Source organism: Parus major, chromosome 8 (genome assembly GCF_001522545.3).
Source record: "Parus major isolate Abel chromosome 8, Parus_major1.1, whole genome shotgun sequence".
NCBI classification, from domain to species: Eukaryota; Metazoa; Chordata; class Aves; order Passeriformes; family Paridae; genus Parus; species Parus major.
This window is the reverse complement of record NC_031777.1, coordinates 11,642,957-11,661,833: the sequence shown is the minus strand read 5'-3', so window position 1 is coordinate 11,661,833 and position 18,877 is coordinate 11,642,957. Positions and strand designations below refer to the sequence as shown.

The following is an 18,877-nucleotide window of genomic DNA, read 5'->3' as shown; positions in this document are numbered from 1 at the left end:
TAAGAACTGTAAATTCAGATTATTGGCATTAAGAATTCAATCATTCATTTGAAGAATTCAAGTCCCATATATTACTTGTACTGTACCATGCGTGGCTTTTTATCCTTGTTTAATGCATTCTAATCTGAATTGCATGGACATAAGAGAACTTTGTTGAAGCACATAGAAATTCAGCTCCTCCATTAATTTTTTTTTTTCTAACATGAATAGCTGTGATGATTGATGCTTTTCTTTTTTAACCTCAATTGTACTGAATAAAAGAAACAAGTTGACAAGAATGTCAAAATCAACACAATTCACACAATTTGGGAATAACTCTACCATGTTTTGAATGCCAGTGCATCCTTGCAGAACTTCTTTGCATAAAGCATGACAACAGAGAATGGGTAACTTGAAGAATACTTTACTACTGAGCTTAAAATGCCAAGAAGGAAAATTCCTGCATGAGATGATTTTATACAGTTGTACAAAGGCAATGTAGGAGTGCTGGGTTTGCACGGCAAGGGTTTGGTAGCAGGGGACTACAGGGCTGACTTCTGGGAGAAGATGCCACTTTTCCCCATGTCCAGTGGAGCCTGTGTGCTGAACCCCGAAGTGAGAGGGCTCCACACCAGAGCAGCCTGCTCCTGAAGGACTACACCTGGGGGGACCAGGCTGGAGCAGCTCGTGAAGAGCTCGTGCTGGAGGAGTTCGTGGAGGACTGCCTCACAGCCAAGGGACCCCACACTGGAGCAGGGGAAGAGTGTGAGGAGTCCTGCCCACGAGGAGGAAGGAGTGGAAATGTGTGATGAACTGAGGGCCATTCCCTGCTCTCCTGCACTGCTTGGGGGAAGAATAAAGCAAAAATCAGAAGCTCAGCCTGAGAGGAAGGGAGGGTGGGGAGAAGGTGTTTTCAGACTTTGTTTCTGTTTCTCCTTATCTATCCTACTCTGATTTGATTGAAAGTAAGTTAAACTCATTTTCCTGTCTGTTTTGCCCATGATGTAGATGGTGGTTGATCTCCCTGTCCTTGTCTTGACTCACAAGCCTTTCAGTGTATCCTGTCTTCTCCTGTCCAGCTGAGGAGGGCAGGGACAGAGCAGCTTGGTGGGCACCTGACATCCAGCCAAGGCAAGCCCACCACAACAGCATGAGTCCACCAGTCACTATCCATGGATTTTTCCTCTGCGGAAAACCTCTCTCATCTCAAAACCAATCTGTATAAGTGACAAGTATTGAGTGGCAAGTAAATGTCATAACTAAATCTAGTGGCAGAAGGCTTCAGATATTCTCTACCTTCATAATCCCTGTATGTTTATTAGTGTGAATACTTAGTAGAGGTCTGATCTGTCTGCTACTTTACAGTCTGCATTAATGAAAACACCACAGCATCTAAAGAAGAAAAAAAGTTCTTAGGTAATATTGTTTATATTTGCATAAAATTATTATGTTTACTTACCATTGGGCCAGGTGGACCCTGTGGACCTTCCCCTCCTTTCAGACCAGCTGGACCCTAAAAAATGAAAAGGAAAAAAAAGCTTGTCTTGAACTGGAAAGTTCAAGAGTGATTTTGTAACACGTATAATAGGGAAAATATAAAGATCCAAAGAAACAAACCAGAATGAATTCCTTTCTTCTTATCTGGCCAATTATATTTGACAATGTTGGATTCTTGATGTCTATTCCCTTATTGCATTTATTTTAAGCACAGTAGAAGACTTCATGAAATAAAGGAGTTAATACATCGTTTCTTTTATTTAGAAATATCATGGCAATTGCTCTAGTGCTTATATCATACCTGACCACCTGGAAGGCCTCTCTCCCCAGGGAAGCCCCGAAGACCTGCTGGTCCATCTTTACCAGGAATGCCTTGAGGGCCTGGATCACCCTGGGAAACATATTAAATTTTGATTAAAAAATATGCTTAAAAATTAGGTGCACAGTGAGTGATGAAAATTAACGACCAGACCCTAGTTATAGTAATGAAAACAAAGAATGTGTCCCCAGCTATTCACCCACTAATTCTTTTATCAATACAATAGTCTGGGGTTAAATTCATAATGAACTTTGACAAAATACAGTACCAGTTATGGAATACAAATAACGAAAAACGTAACAAGCCATAAAAGCATGTTTAATGATACATTCAATAAAAAAATTTGATACCCACTTATAATCAAAAATTGAGTAGAATTACATAGTAACTAGATAAGTAATATTTTTCTTGTTCCCCAATGGTAGCCAAAAATTAAGCAAGGAGTTACATTTATTCAGTGAAATTCTGCCTTTTATTCACTAGTACACATCTGACTTTAAATGCCAATGTGCAATTTCCTACCTGGGTGTGAATATTTCATTACTAAGTATGTCCATATTGAATGCATAGTATATGCAAGCGATTTTTAAAAAAGTTTTTATTACAAAAATATTAATTTTTGGCTTGAGAGAATTCTCATTATTTCAATGGAAGCAGACACAGCTCTAAAATTGGAATCTTCCAGTCTTCCAAGTCCTTCTGGCTGAAACCTGCCAATCATGATTTTACGCTGTACGTTCTGATTTTATTCTGTGTGTCTACATGATGATCTGAAATGTCACATTGTCTGCAGTTTATCTGTCCCTTCCTGTTTGTTCCCCAAAGCCACAGCCTACCTTAGCACCTTCTTTTCCTGCAGCACCTGGGAGGCCTTGTTCACCTGGGGGACCAGGAGGACCTGGATGGCCTCTTTCACCAATTGGTCCAGTCTCACCCGTAGGACCCTAAGCACAGAAGAACAGCTTTAGTCTCCTGAAGTAATCGAATGTCTTGTGGGGTGTGGGAGGAAGAGGAGAGGAGCAGATTCTCAATATCCCACTGTTATGTTTCCAGAGTTTTGCCATTGGTTAGCATACATTCCTCACCTTCCCTCCAGGCAAGGCTGACTTACAAAATATCTTTGTCCTATAAAATAAATCTTGCATTGCATTTTGCCTGCAGACACGTCTGTGCAGCTTCCAAAGAGTGAAATCCTGACCTTGTTCCTTAAGCACTGAAGCTTTAAAACACAGCGTGTATGGGAGAAGGTTACAAAAAGGACATGGAAGAGAAATCCATGTGCTATTCTCATCTTGAAACACTTCTGTACTGTTGTTTTTCTGAATAATAAGAATTGTAAGGCAGGAGAGTTGAAAGATCCCTCTTTAGACTCCCTATCAGGAAATTTCCACTGAGGGAATTAGCTAAAAAAGCTCTAAATGCTTGATTAAGTTGTAAATTAATAAAGTTAAATCAAATAAAATTTCGATAATTTATATCTCCACAATATAAAAGTTACTGATAATTTTTCTCTGGCAAGAAATTCACACATTGAATTGTTCTTTCTAAAATGTTTAATGGTAGAGAAATCTGTCTCCTTGACTTCTGTAAACCACCAATTTCATAATCACATAAAAAACCCCTGAAACAACAATAAACCAACAAAAAAAACCAAACTAAAGCATAAAACAAAGTGTAAAGGTAACCCAAATATTTTCATATCTTTGTGGAATCAGTGATTACTGAGTATTGCTTTCTATTATTGTTATGCAACTTCTGTTACAGAAGTTAATATAACCATTTTATTAACTTTTGATAAAAAAGGTCCTTTCAATACAGTAAAAGCAACTACCTTATCCATAATGCAACCATTAAATGTTGGTCTCATGAAGTCGAATATGAAATGAAATTGTGTACCTGAGGGCCAACAACACCACCAGGACCAGGAGGACCAGTTTTTCCTTGAAAACCCTGTGAAATAATTATAGAATATTACATTTCTCTTTACAAGTTATAGAAAAGCCAAACTCATATGTGTGCTGAAGACGTGAATGAGAAATTCCATGTCATACATTTCTTCTCTGTGGGAAATAAAAAAGAGAAATCTTTTTTTGTCTCTATATGCTTAGAAGTGAAATGCTGATTAATCTCCCTTCTATCTGTCAGTACCCATCTCTCTGAGGTGGTACAGCACTAAAAATTGCAGTCAGTTTCATAGATCTCTCTAGGAGAACTTGATTAGATGAGTTTGAATGCATAAGTGATGCAGCTAAAAGACAGTTGAAAATACATTTTTACATATGTATATTATGAATCATAAAGCCTGACATAAAATTGCTTTTTAAAGAAAGACACAGATAGAGGATTTATTTGGAAGGGCAATAAAATGGAGGTGAGACAAAAAGAAAACAAAAAGAAATAAAGATCCAGGGAAGGTGAAGGTTATATAGAAATGGTCGAAAAGGAAACATGAGTTCCATAAAAAGAATGAAGATAATGAGAAATCAATGTGATGTCAAAAACAGAATAGAAAGGAAATACTTTTGAGGCAATTTTTTAGAATATGGGCAAATTTTACAGAATTTTCATTTTCTACTCAGTGCCCCCAGATTTCAGGCCAAAACAAGCCAATAAACTGTATGACAATGTCACTTTCCAATAGCACTGTTTAATGCATCTTGGAGTTATGCTAAATTATTTCTTTCAAATATTGTGACAGTGTTAGACAGTGCATTCCTGCTGGGTCACATTAGGTTCCTACACAATACTGCCTGCCTAACAGCCCATGTCTGCCCCCTGCTCTGCTCACCAGTGAAAAGAAAAGGGTCATCTGACCCAAATTTTTTCAAATATTGGGCCCTACTCAGCTTTCCTCTGGACACAGTCTGACTGATATTCCATCAATTCCTGTTTGAGTTTTCTGCCTCAGTCTCATTCTGTTCTGGCTGCCACCCAGATGTTACCAGGGTTCAGCCTGGCCCATAACTCAGGTGCTCTCTCAGACCTCTGAAATGATCTGGATTAAAAAAAACAAAAAACCAAAAAACAAAAAACAAAAAGAACCCCAAAAGTACCCCTTTGTTCTAATGACAGAAAATCAGAACTGCTCCAGGTGGAATCATTCCCATCTCCCTTCCTTTACACAATCAAACTTCTGCTGTAAGCCTGTTGTCAGGAAAGACAAAGAATGTTGAGCATCACCCACTTACAGGAAGCTCCTTGAGAAGACCTGCTAGGCCTGATTTTGCAGAGTGCATTGATACTTTGTGTGCATTGTTGGTGCTAATGATGGGTTCACTGCCCTGCTTTCTGTCTTCTGATGCAAGCTTATCTATTCTTACAGATCCAGATTTTTAAAAGATGGAAAAAGCAAAGGAGATTTCAGCAACAACTACTCAATAAGACCTGAACCTTCCATGGCTCCATCTAAAATATTTAACTATAAAAAAATTACACTAATTACACTAAATTAAAAAAATAATTACACTAAATAAAAAAAAAATTACACTAAATTTCACTAATGTCTCATGTGTATTTTCAACTGCCTATTTATTTCAACCTTCTCTTTTTTTTTGTTATTTTCTGTGAAAGACAATTTCATGAAATGATTTACTGTAGCAAGAAGGTTTTCAATTAATTCTAATAGATGACACAGGTAGTATATTTCTGTTTTATCTTTTCACAAGCATGAAAGACCGAATTCTTCCACAACAGCAGACAGAATCTAGCAATTTTCACTGTTGATGCCTCCTGCCAAACTGAGATTGACATCACTGAAATTTATAATCACTTCTAAGGACAAACTGGCACAATATTGGTTTTCAGTATAAAGCTTATTCCTACATTTATATTCTAAATTATTTATCAAGGTATTACTGTTCCTATGTCTACAATTTCAACAAACAATGTCAGTTCTTCAAAGTCTGCATGTCTTACTAGGGGGAACAAGTTGCAGCCTCTTCTCCACCAATAGTTACCTTGGTTGCTGTCAACTTGTGCTTATTATTCCATAAGCAAACTGCAGAGTGCAACCTGGGAATCTGGCTCTCTAATTTGTTAAGCTTGTCTATGTCTCTTATCCTAATTCCCTAATTGCCAAAATGCCCATGTGCACCAATGAACTTTATAATAAGATATGTGTCTAAATAAGAAACAGAATTCTTAATATCCTTATCTACCACTGAGTGTAATGAAAGTTTTCTATTTATACATTTTTTAAAAACTTGAAGTGGATATGTTCATCAGGAAAAGAAAGTCAACAAGACTACTGATTGATTTATAACCATCTGATTTTCTACAAAAACACATATATGAGAACCCATGGGAGAAAAGTATTTTAAACACAGTTTTGGCCCAAGTTTACAAACACACAGGGCAGAAAACAGCTCTAATGAAAAGCTCCATCTGCTCCTAAGTTATTTGGGTTTTTTTATCTGTACAACCCTACTAAAGCAAAAGTGAGAAAAAATTAGAGAACCATAGTGCTGAGTGCATCCTGAGGACCTGGTTCAAATTTCACACAGTAGCAGAGACCACAGTTTCATTGTATTTTGAATATTTTGTTACAATCACGTAATCAGAACAGCTGAGGTGGGAAGGGACCTCTAGCGTCATTTTGTCCGACTGCTCTGCTGAAGCAGGGCTGCTGAGAGCTGGTTGCTCAGGAATACATCCAGATGGCTTTTGAATACCTCAGATGGAGCCTCTGCAGCCTCTCTGGGTACTCTGTGACAGTGCTTGGTCACCCTCACACAGAGAAAGCATTTCCTGATGTTCAGATGGGACCTCCTGTGTTTCAATTTACGCCCATTGCCTCTTGTCACTGGGCACCACAGAAAAGAGCCTGGCTCCATCTTCTTCACAGCTCCCTTCAGGCATTTCTGTACTTGGGTAAGACCTGAGCCTTCTCTAGGCTGAGCAGGCCTGGCTCCATCAGTCTTTACCCACAGCAGACATGCTCCAGTCCCATTTCCAGTCCCCTTTCTCTCTGTCCTGAGGAGCCCAGAGCTGCTCCTGGCCTCAGCAGGGCTGGACAGAAGGCAGAGATCCCCCTGCTGCAGCACAGGATGCTCTCTGATTTCTTTGCTGTACTGGCACATTAGTGGCTCACGTTCAAAGCAGTAAAACCAAAGGGAAAATTGTAACTTTTTAACAGCAGACTAAAGAACAAGTTTGAGCTTCCTGTATTGTAAACAGTGATTACAATTGATCTTTATGGTACAAAACACAGACTTTGCATCATTGCAAAGGGAAAGAACAAAGCAGGAGTCAATCATGTTTCACACACAAAAAGCCACTATCATTGCAAAGCATTACAGTGTCACAATGCTACAATCCTAGCAGAAGAAAACAGAGATTTTCAGAGGGATGTGTTACTCCAAGTTCAGTGTTCCCCCTTCCAGCAGTGGAAGTGACTCAGCAATCACTAACACATTTCTAGTGAAGCTGGAGCCTACATTCTACCTGCTGAGAAAATTCCTTAATAAATTCATTTATGGCTTTCCCTAGCTCTGAAAATTACAAGTGAGAATTTTTATTTTATAATGGAATATGAGTAACATTCTGACACTACAGAAATAGCATGATTTTTAAAGATAATTTAATTAGAAGCATAACATAGTATTTTTTTCATTTTGATGACAGAATTTATTCACTGTGATTCCTGGCAGAGTTACACAGTTCCAAGATTTTATTTTATTTTAATAGGTTCAATCATTCCTGATCCTACTTCCCAAAGGTCTTGGCTTTTCAGTTTTCTAGTTGTTTATCAATAAGAATTTTTTTATATTACTATTTTTGGTACATGTCATTCAGTGAGAAAACTACTGTATAGTAATTGTCTGAAAAATCTTAATTTAAATTGAGATTTAAATTATTCTATTGAATATTTAATCTCATTCTGGTATTACTAACTGTACATAGCAAAGAATAACCTCACACTTATATCATAGGAGTAAAATAAAGCTTTCTCATTCCCCATTTACAAGGAAAGTACAGTTACTTAACTTTTTGGTGCCAGCCCCTTTCCCTTTTCCCTGTTGTCTCTATTTCTTTGGTTGTGATCACATAATCATGACCTTTAGGACAACACTAACACAGCAGAGTACATTTACTTACAGTTTCACCCCGCTGTCCTGGGTGCCCAGGCAAGCCATCTTTTCCAGGTGGACCCTGAAATTATAAAACACAAAAATTAAGCAATTTCTTCGCCATTTCCAAAAAAAGTGTTCAATCAGCTGTCAGAATCTCTGCTTTCTGTTTATTTCTAGACTAGTCTTTGGTAAATTTTAACTGCATTATTTAGCTAGGATTTTAAGAATATTTTAACCTGGTGTCCTTCCTATTGTGTCCTAACAATTGCTTGGAGAATGACTGTTGTCACCTGCAAACATGTTCAAAATAGATTTCTCAAAATTCAGAAATCATGGAAAGTCCCTATACTTCCATTTTTCTTTCGTTAATGACTCAACACAAATCGAAGCATTACAGAAGTAATTGATGAAATTTCAGGTTTTGGAATTGGAAATAAAAGTAACAAATGCATGGCAGGGAAAGGTTACAGGTGGTTTGTTTCTTTGGTACTGCACAGGAGCAGAGGCCCACCAGAAGAGCACCTAAACTGGTTCAGGGGGCAGCTCAAAGGTGCTATTTCTTCCATATGTTTCTGCTACTAATGACTGCCTCCTCCCTCTTCATTTTTTCCTCAGTGAATCAATCATTTAATGAAAATATGCAGCAGCAAAGTAGCATTTTGTCTGAAGTCAGTGTGTCACGTGGTCACTGGCAGGACACAGCAGACGTGCAGTTTGGTGCATTACTCTCGGTCTTAACAGCTGCACCAGTGACTAAGTTAAATATGTGACTGCAAACCCTTAAGGCTCAACAAGAATATTTGTAATCTATACATAAACCATCCTTTCACATAAATTTTCAGCTATTCACTTCAGAGGCAGTCTACAAAAATTAGCATTCCTGTTGTTGCCCATACTTAAGAAAAGAGATACTCACTGGAGGTCCCTTGGGTCCAGGGAATCCAACAGGCCCCTGAGGCCCTTGCGGTCCCTGGATTAAAGGCAAGCAAACAAGAAAAGTTTTACTCAAGCTGGATTGAAAAGTTTGTTTCAATTATAAAATATAGGAACCCTGCAGGTAAGGTCTGGATTTAAGCATAAAGCCTCAGCCACACTGTCATAAATATTGGTAGCAACAATTCACATGCACAGACACTGGAGGGATTTCCTGAAAGCAATGGTGCTTGTGTAGGAATGCAGAAAAAAAATGAGGAAAACTACTTACATCAGCTATGTTTGCATCTTACCCCTAAAACTGTGCATGATAAAGTAGAAACCAACTGTGAGTTAGAAGCACTGTTCTTCCATGTTGCATAAATCAGAGGATTTAATTAATAGTTTGGTCATCTTTTTAACTTTCAGTCAAATGTTCATCTTTGGCAATTCCTAAACTCTGATAATATTTCAAACCAGTACAATGTTACGAAATTCCAAATAGAACAAACTATTCAGAGGTAGCTGGGATTAAATACAGCATTTTTGCTATTATGAAATATAGATTAAAAGTCCTATAATATATGAAAATTTTATTTTTATCGTTTTGTTTATATACAGATATATGGAGAGAGAAAAATTTCATGCAGCATGGTTTTACAAATTTAGCTAAAGATGATCAACAGAGTGCATTGTGTGCACATGCATGTATGTTCACATGTAAATATCTATACACATAGATATTTACACTAAGTACTAGCTTACATGACTTTTTCTGAAGTTGTTATCAAACAAAACCCCGGAGAACAGCTTTTAAAATTTACTGTTCACATGCTGAAAGGTACAATGTCAGCTTATGAAAATCTTTTTTGCTCTTTAGTTTATAGTGTACTAAGAGAAATCTTAATAATCTTATTAATTTTCCATGGTTCCACAGCTGAGTTAGGTACCCATCTCATATGTGCAAGGCTTTATCCTATTCTGTTTGGTGTATGATGTATGGGTTTGCTATGACATCAGCAGAAATGTTGATTTGTGCAAAAGACTTGAATCAGGAGGCCACAGCTCCCAAATTATTCTACCTTCTTGCTCCTCAGAGTTCCATAAGCCTCATTCTTAGAGCCCAGGCTTGCAGAGCACAGCTGCCTCTGGTAGTGAGCAAAGCAGGGCACAAATGTAGCTGGGGAGAGGATCCCTTGTGCCCAGCCTGAGAGAATTCAATCTGAAATTAATCTTATTCCAGAGCAGACTTCTATTATACTGAACTACTGTATATATAACAGTATAACATATATATATATATATGTAAATCTGGATCAATTAAGAAGTGCTAGGCAAAGAGAGAAGTCTTTGTGATTGTACTGCCTGAGCCATAATTTATTTTTTTTTTCCCAAAAACAGATATAAGTCTGTTTCTGAAACCTTCATAACACAAATATGCTCCATATGAGGGTTGGGTCATTTCTCAATATGCCATGTCTATGAACAAATTAACTTTCCTCATTTGTTTCTGGGTATAACATAAAGCTTAAAAAAAAAAAAAGAAAAGAAAAGGTGGCACTTTATAGAGGAAAACTAATAAAATTGACTCAGCTAAAAAATACCTGAATTAAATTGGTCAGTCTCAGAAACTGGGTTATAGGAACACAACTCAAAGTTTTACATTTAAATGCACCTTCTTTCTCAATCATCTCCCCTGTTCTCATGTTTTCAGGCTTTCTAAGGAAGAAATGTTACATTTTTCTTTTCATTCACAGTATGGCTTGCATGTTTCAGGTCAGTGGACTTATGGATTACGTGGTAAAAAGCACCAGAATACTAACAGTGTGCTATCAAAATTACATTTTCATTTTTTTATTAAGTTTCATTTTAACAGTAGCTACACAGGATAGATTATTTATTATTTTCATGTTTGGTAGCTGAAATAGTCTCAGAGGAATAGAGATGACAGTTTTATTTTTTGGCTGACACTCATCCCTCTTGGGAAGCAGATAGACACCTCACACTTATGTTACACAAATGATGAGAGACATGGTGCTCTATGATTCTTCATCTCTGCTTTTATCAGTTTCTCTCCAGGGATGCCCTCATCTTGGATTGATCTGCTCATTGTTTTAGTACCCCCACAATTTCTCTTCCTTGCAAACTCTTGGAGCTGTCAGCAATCTCCTCTTCCACAAGGATCTGCTATTCCCTTTCTGCTTGGCTGCCTCTGATCCTCCTCTGAGTAAAGCCACCTACATTTCCTTTGTTGGTCTATGCCTCATTCTCTCCATCCCACATCCTAACTAGTGCCAAAAAAAGTGACATTATGGAGTGGGGAAAATGCACAAGGAGCTCCCTCCTGAGGAATAACACTCAGAACACTGGGACCCTGCCATGGATACTGGGAGATCTTTAGGCTTCCTATATGAAAAAGGTAAGTTTAATGAAATATGAAACAAAAGAAAAGCTTAAGCCTGGCAAAAATATTTTGGCAGAAAGCTCATCCACTTATACTGACTTGGTTTTCAAGTGCTGCCATTACAAATACGATTTATTAATACTCTTCTTTCTTTACAGCGCTGTACAATGAGCTGCATAGTGGATTTGTGTATTGATTGTTATGATAATAGCAACCAGAAAATTTTGTTTTAGAGAGAACAATAGGATTTCTGAAGCATTTTCTGAATTTTCTGAGGAAAATAGGTTGAAGAGAATTCTTAGCTGATCAGACCAAAAAAACTCAGCTGCTTCAAAAAAAGAATCTTCTGGATGTGTCTTGAGTGTTTGCTAATCCAATGAACAGGAAGTAAACTGCAGTAAGTGAGGAATTCTGAAGAGCCTAAGCTGTGAGTACACCTGTAATTCACAGGGATGTATACAAAGCACATGGATGGAAAACAAAGTGTGTATGTACTCTCTGTGATCTATATGTACATAACTGAGATGCAGTTGGAAAAAGCTTTCAGAAAATCTCAGCCATCCCATTCATAACTTTGTGAAAAGCATCATTGGAACTGAGGTTTTGTTAGTTCTGGTTACTCTGGTCAAAGTAGCACAGAGATATGAGAGGGAGAACTGAAGACAAAACAACCCTCCCACCCTCGAATCACACTCTTATATAGTGGGAAAAACATGTACAAAGATGGCTTTCACAAACCCTTTCGCCTGGTGGGCCAGGAGGACCATCATTGCCTGAAGTGCCCTGGAAAGGAAAGAGAATGTTCAAGGTTTTACATTGATTTAAAATAAACAGCCTGTAGCCAATCTATACAGTGTGCTTGACAATTACCTTTGGACCTGGTTTACCAGTGGGACCCCTGGGACCTCTTGAGCCTCTTGGACCCTGTCAATTTGACACAGATACACTTGATAATAAATACTGGATATTATAATCTAATAAAAGTAATTCTTCACAGTATAGTGGAGGCAATTTACACAAGCTTCTACACTGCAAATCAAAAGAACTTACTGTTGGTCCTCGCTGTCCTCTGGGGCCTGGTTTGCCATGCAATCCCTGGAAAGAAAAGTTCACAGAAATCATCTTAGCAGGCACTCTGTTTGTGAAATAAAGTTTTTTTTTACTGAAGTGTAGGCAGAGAGCAACTCCCTTAAGTTTAAATGTTATTTTACTTTTAACTATCTACTTTGCATTTCAATTTACAGAATCATGGTCCTTGATAAAATTGGTTATCTTTCTGAGTTCACTGAGACTTGTGGCTAAGTGCACTAAATTTGCCTGAGAGTCAGATTCTTTCAGAGGCATTAGACCATTTTAAACTACATTAAAACAGTATTGAAGGTGGCAGAGCCCCTCTGCAGCACTCTAAAGGACTAGGCATCGTGAACAGCCTTAAAAACAACTCCCAGGTTCCTGTGGACAGCTCCACAGGTTAATACAGAAAAGAAAGGGTAAGCCTCTTTTAATTTATAACAGAAAAGGGCACTGTAATATCTACCGAAATTATGCATACTCAACAGAGATACTTGGCAGAATACCAATACTTAATTTTTTGCTTTAATGTATGTCCTAATCATGCTCAATGTGATTTTTTTCTTTAGGCTCTGCACTGCAATTTCTGTGCTTTGTAATGCAAAGTATCTTAAAATTCAAGAAAGTATTTTTCAGGTAGAGAAAGGAAATTGATGGTACTTTCTCATCTCTGAGGTAAACAAGCCAGCAACAAAAAAATCATCAGAGATGTTTTAGCACAAAGCTGCCTTTTTTATTGGAAACCAATTAAATGCATTCACCTGTTTTCTTGACAGGTTTTTTTTCCTTTTCCTTTTTTTACTGTTGGTTTTATTTCACTTAGCAGAATAAAATTTATGTATTGTTTTTGAAATGCTACTCAGACTGTGATCTGCTCAAGGACAGGGACTGTCTTTCCTAGTACCTGTATGTGTGGTAGCATAAAACACCATGATAACCCTCTAGGCAAGATTAACAATAATATCTGATTGTCATTACAAAACCTACAGTTATGGGCTCATTGATGATCAGCATAACATTTCAGCGGTTTGATGCTATTAGTTAAATAGTTAATACCCTAGCTGAATTTAAAGCTTTATGAATGCCTGAAAACAAATAAATATAGTAAGATTTTCATAATTTAGCCTCCTGTTTGATGCTATCATTTTGCTTTTTTTTCAATCTGCTGCCTTTATTAGCAGTTCCCTCATTTCTTCACAACACAGATGAACTGAGCATTGCTTTGTTGCTTGTGCCTGTACATAACAACACAGATAAAATAATACAAGAACAACTTAAACTGTACATAAGTAATGAGAATGCTATTGAATTTCATATATTTCCCCTTAAAATAATGAATTTCTGTTTTAAGAATAATAATCTATATTACCTATTTAACTTGATGTTGCTATCAGCTATGAATTCTGAGTCAAATCTTAATTTCACTATCTTTCTAACATACCCTACTATAGTCAATTGAGTTTTAGAGACAACAGCACACTGACCTTCTTTCTCACTTATTTTTATTTGCTATAGTTTAAAGAACATGCATAACACATTTCCCCTCACCTGCTTCAAGCAAACAAAGCAGCAGAATGTGTAATTTTACATATTTAAAATATATGTAATAGTACATGTTCTTCATTTGTCTGGTATATTTTGCCTTTTTGAAACTAAGCCTAAAAAATAAAACCCTTTGTGGCAAGTCAGAATATTAATGAAATACAAGTTGAATTTCCTTGAGGGTAAATTGTAGCAGGATAATTCATGAGATACAGGAAAATAGTTCTTGCCAACTCACTCAGCTATACTGTCTTCAAAAAACCCCAAATCCTTCAGCAAAGATGAATTTTAGTCCCTTTTTCAAATTATATAATTATGGCAGTATGTACAGCAAGAAAGTGTCCAAGTTCTTGTATTTAGTATATTATAGATTATATTTAGCATATTTAGATTAATACCTTAAAGATTTGTAAATAATTCATCGGTATGTCCTGTTTTACATGAAGATAGAGGTCCATCTTGAATGTGAAAAGCCTGTTTTTATCATTCTTTAGATAGTAACTTGTTACTATTAAAGCTAGGTTTCAGTCTTTTCCCCTAGTGCTGAATTTTAGAAGTTAATTAAGTGTTATGCAAGAATGAATTATCATACCCTTGCACCTTTCTCTCCATTGGCACCTGGAAATCCTGGGAAACCAGTTGAGCCCTATGCAAGAAACCAGTGCAAATGTCAGAGGATATCAAGAGCAAAACAGTGGTAGAGCCAACATTTAATGGGCACATAAAACACAACTCCAAACTCATGTACATTGTACATGTCAAACTTGCAACTGTGACAGCTGTAAATAAACTTAGGAAAACTGTAAATAAACTTACCATAATGCCTCAAGTCCAGAAAGCATTAAAAAAAAAATCAATGCATAGAATGGACATTATTTGTCATCTTATTAGACAATAAAATGTTCATTAAATCTGCACCTTTTTTTTAAAAATAGGAAAGTAATAATAAGTAACAGTCCTCTAGAAATAAATGTATCATAATGAAGACAAACAAACAAGGCCTTGTTGCCTCACAGTAAGATAACTCTTTTAAAAAATAATTACAAAAAATGGTAAGAATTTGCCACATCCTCTATTCACTTTACTGAGCTGTAAATTAATTACTTCTTTATTCACTATAATGGACAGTTTCATTTAATTGATCCATGCAACTCTTACATAAGCAGAATTTATGAGATTATCTGACTTGAAACTGCTCTCAGCACTATTCCTCCTCCTTTTTTCTCCCCTTTCCTTCTGCTAACTGCCCATTCCAATGGGAACAGTACTATTTTCTTCTTTGCTTCTGGCATAGAAGTTTGGTGGGACAGCAGACTTTTTACCTTCCTAATTTTCATAAGGAACTTGGGATTAAGGAGGTGATAATCATGATAAGATACACTTTTAACTGATTGGTGATGAAAATTAAGAGAGTTTTTTGTTTGGTCAGCCACCAAAATTTTCTGGCCAGAGTCCCTGCTGTCACAAAGCATCTATGTCAGTGCAGCTTGCTGTTAGCATTTAGGGCCAAATAAAATGCATATAACAAAGCCCTAAAACATAATTTCTTGGTGCTCTTTGAAATGAACATTTTTTCATTTTTTATTTCTCTTGTTCTTACTCCTGTTTTTCCTCTAATGAACCTGGTTTTACATAATCATTCCAATTATCCATAGAAGACTTAGAGGCAGTACAACTTCTCTAACACAGATTCTAATGAAACCCTTACTGATATTGACTGGTGGCAGAAAAGTAGTATTTTTCTTCCTTCCCTTTCCTTTTATATTCATTTTCCTTTCACTTCCATTCTTACTTCTTAATTCTTCCCTAGTTATAACTTTATATAAGAATAAAACTAAAAATTCTAGTCTGTGGAGCCCAAGCACCTTACAATTAAAAGGATGGAAAAAAGCCAGACCAAACAATGGGGCACTAGTAGTCATAGCTTGGTTGTAAATATCTTCATGTACAGTAGTTTTTGCAACTGTGCTAATCAAATGGACTGGATTGGAGAGAAAAAAAAGTGTACTGAAAATTATCAGATAATGGGAGAACTCTAAAAACAATTCTCAGAAAAAACCTTAATGAAAACAAGTATCAACAAGAAGAATGATGTCAGCTTTCTTGACAATACTAGGACAAGACTTCCTATTTGTTTTACATAGCTAATACATTTTTGTGCTGCTTTTTTCTCACTCATGTTTATTTGAACTGGCCTGTGACTCAGTTTCCAAAGAAGTCACCAGTGAGTTATCTATCGTAGATGTCATTAATCTTTCTTGGAAATTTAAGCAACAAATTAGAAGAGCAATATTGAATGCAGCTTGAGAACTTTTTTCAATTTTAATGTGATAAAAATGTAATGCAATGAAGTTCTTGGTGAAGTCTTTGTTTAAAAAAGAAAAAATCAACTTTTATTTGAAATATGACATAATTTTTGTTCTTCAAACTGAATAATGTAAAACTCTTATCTTAGATTTTTCACAACACACTTCTAAAGGAGAACAATGAGACTAAGATCTCAGACATTTTGAATTAAGAAACTGAAGCCAAAACCCCTGTGCCTTTCAAGGTGAATAGTTTTCATGAGTACTTTTAGCAGTTTTAATATTTTTAATTGATGCAGTGTTCAGTGAATAAGCATTCTTCAGGTAGCCCATTCACTTGACTAAAAAGGGTCAAAGTATAGGGCAGAGTCAGAAAATCCCTTTGCCAGTCAGGAAGTTGTATTTCATCCAAAACCCCCCATAATTTCAAATGGAAATAGAAATAAATCCAAAGTAGAGCAGAACTGAGGATTTTACTGCAGGTTGATTGTTCAGGTGTGTAGGAGTGGTAAGGGACTCTTTTACTTGTGGTATTTACCTAGGTGGGTCTTCTTTGGGAGGGGCTGGAGCTACAATGTCTCCCTAATGGTCTCCTCTACACAGTGTCTGTAGAACTTTACTTTTATTCCATCTTTTTTCTTTCTATCTCAGAAAAGAGATCCTTCAATTAATTTAACCTGCCCATTTCCTAAAGATGTTTTAGGATTAACTTGATAGAAACTTGTTTCATAAAAAACCAGAAGTCCCTACGTGTTTTAATATTGCAATTCAAATATGTAAAGTAGCTGAAGGATAGATACAGTCACTTAAATTTACTAAGGACTGTGTTTTGTCATGTTTGTCTTAAAAGAAACTAAAGGAAAACATGAAGAAAATTGTAAATGATACATTTCAAAGAAATATGGTTTATTCCGTGGAAGAAACAATAATCACACAAATGGAATCCCTGCACCACACTGAAAATTCCCATCACTAGCAGCATCCATTTAGCCAATATAATGCCTATTCTCTTTCAAGAATGTCAGCAATTCCTTCCTTTTCCAATTGCTGGCACAATACAACGCAGGAGAAGATGCTAAAGGATACTGTATTAAGAAGAGGAAAGATAGTGCTCCATTAAGAGCCTGACCTAGGGGATCCCACACTGTAGAAGATTTTATTTCAGAATATGACTGTCAAAAAGGAAAATGGGAAAATTTTCCTTTTCTTTGATGTCCACACCCTGCTTCCCCAAAGACAGAAATGAAGTAAATGCCTTTGTGACCAGTGTCAAAACACTCAACATACAGCTCATTTACAGCTCACCTTTGGACCTTGTCTTCCTGGATATCCTGGCAGTCCAGGTACACCAAGCTTACCCTGTAATGAGAAGGCACTGTTAAATTTTACTGTATCTTCCTTTGAGGTTCAGCAAGCTTCCATACAAATAATTTTATCCACAACACAGAGTGATGATACTCCATGGAATATAATATTAAATTAAATCAATTTCTCACTTTTATAATTAATCACCAGTGGGCTTAGTGTTCCAAATGTAAACAGAAATCCCACTCCAATGAATGAATCCAGAGAAACCTGAAAGGTTTTTTTCTTCCATGAAGTGCTGTGCTGTTCTATGTGGTTGAGATCATTAAACAATAATTATTCTCTAAAAAATCAGGTTGTTAATAGGTTTGAGTGAGAAGAAATTATTTTTAATTAATACTGTGTGATGGTTGACTTTCATGAATAGGCATTTGAAGAATCAATTCTTTCCATGAGTAGTTCTAAACTGAGACAATGATAAATTATACCCCAATGGTTACTTGCTGACAATGGATTTGTCAACAACCATTACCAACTTGCTATGTTCAGAACAGACTGATCAGCACTGACATCAACTATTCCCAGAAATGAAATACAGTACCCTACTCCATTGAGCTGGTCTCTTTAGACCTCTAGAGCATGAGTGATGGCCTGCCACTTTCAAAGGCAAGGGAAAGCAGTTCCAGACTTTGAAAGATGGGAACTTTGGGGAAGAATTTCTCTATGTTCTAGAATTTCAAGTTTGGGAGAAGATCTCAATGGAAAAGATGATTGTAAAGTATCATATGGTACTTACTCTGCAGCAACCATAGATAATATAAAATAGGAAGGAGAGACTTGCATAGGGAAGGAAATTTTCCCAAAAATTTCTATTGGTAAAAAACCCCACATAAATAAATAAACATGTTGAACATTATCATATTCAAGTAAGCATATGTGTCTGGTGAGACATTATTGAGAACAATTTTTACATTTAAGAAACTACTTATAATGCTGAATACTTATAACCCTGAAATAAGCCACATGCATCGCGATGATTTAAATGTTTTGCAGAATGACAGCACATCAAACTCTTGCCAGATTCAGTGGAAGTTTTGCCCCTGATTTTTTGAGTCAGCAAGCCCAGTTGCAAGAGTGAATACAGTGGTTTTTTTTTATTATGAGCTCATTTCTGATATGTTCCTAATTTTTTTGGCATCCTACTTGAAATTTCATTAACCAAGCAAACCCAGCTTAAGACCTACTTGGGAAACAGGGTTTTCTTATAATGGAATCAGATGAACACAGAGAATAAGAACTACTACAGTACTTTATGAAAGTACTTTCCTTACGAGAAGTACTTTCATTGCAAGAATAGTACCTTTGCATTAAGTAAATTATAGGAATGACAAGGGAACAAGATATTTATATCTGCTCTTACAGATTTTCCAAATATTGTGGGAAGATCTAAAATCTCACAATGACTATTCCA

The 18,877-nt window shown here is 36.5% G+C and overlaps 1 protein-coding gene across 4 annotated transcripts in view; it reads right to left on the bottom strand.

Moving 5' to 3' along the window:
- The window catches only part of COL11A1 (collagen type XI alpha 1 chain), a 132,656-nt gene that overhangs the window by 35,850 nt on the left and 77,929 nt on the right, over window positions 1-18,877 (bottom strand). For all 4 annotated transcript variants that reach the window (XM_015636767.3, XM_033516416.1, XM_015636768.3 and 1 more), the window contains 11 exons: window positions 17,407-17,460; window positions 14,388-14,441; window positions 12,233-12,277; window positions 12,053-12,106; window positions 11,921-11,965; window positions 8,783-8,836; window positions 7,892-7,945; window positions 3,692-3,745; window positions 2,632-2,739; window positions 1,778-1,867; window positions 1,439-1,492 (listed from right to left, as the gene is read on the bottom strand). In XM_015636767.3, coding sequence (XP_015492253.1) covers window positions 1,439-1,492; window positions 1,778-1,867; window positions 2,632-2,739; window positions 3,692-3,745; window positions 7,892-7,945; window positions 8,783-8,836; window positions 11,921-11,965; window positions 12,053-12,106; window positions 12,233-12,277; window positions 14,388-14,441; window positions 17,407-17,460 — 666 coding nt within the window. The remainder of the gene's footprint in view (window positions 1-1,438; window positions 1,493-1,777; window positions 1,868-2,631; window positions 2,740-3,691; window positions 3,746-7,891; window positions 7,946-8,782; window positions 8,837-11,920; window positions 11,966-12,052; window positions 12,107-12,232; window positions 12,278-14,387; window positions 14,442-17,406; window positions 17,461-18,877) is intronic.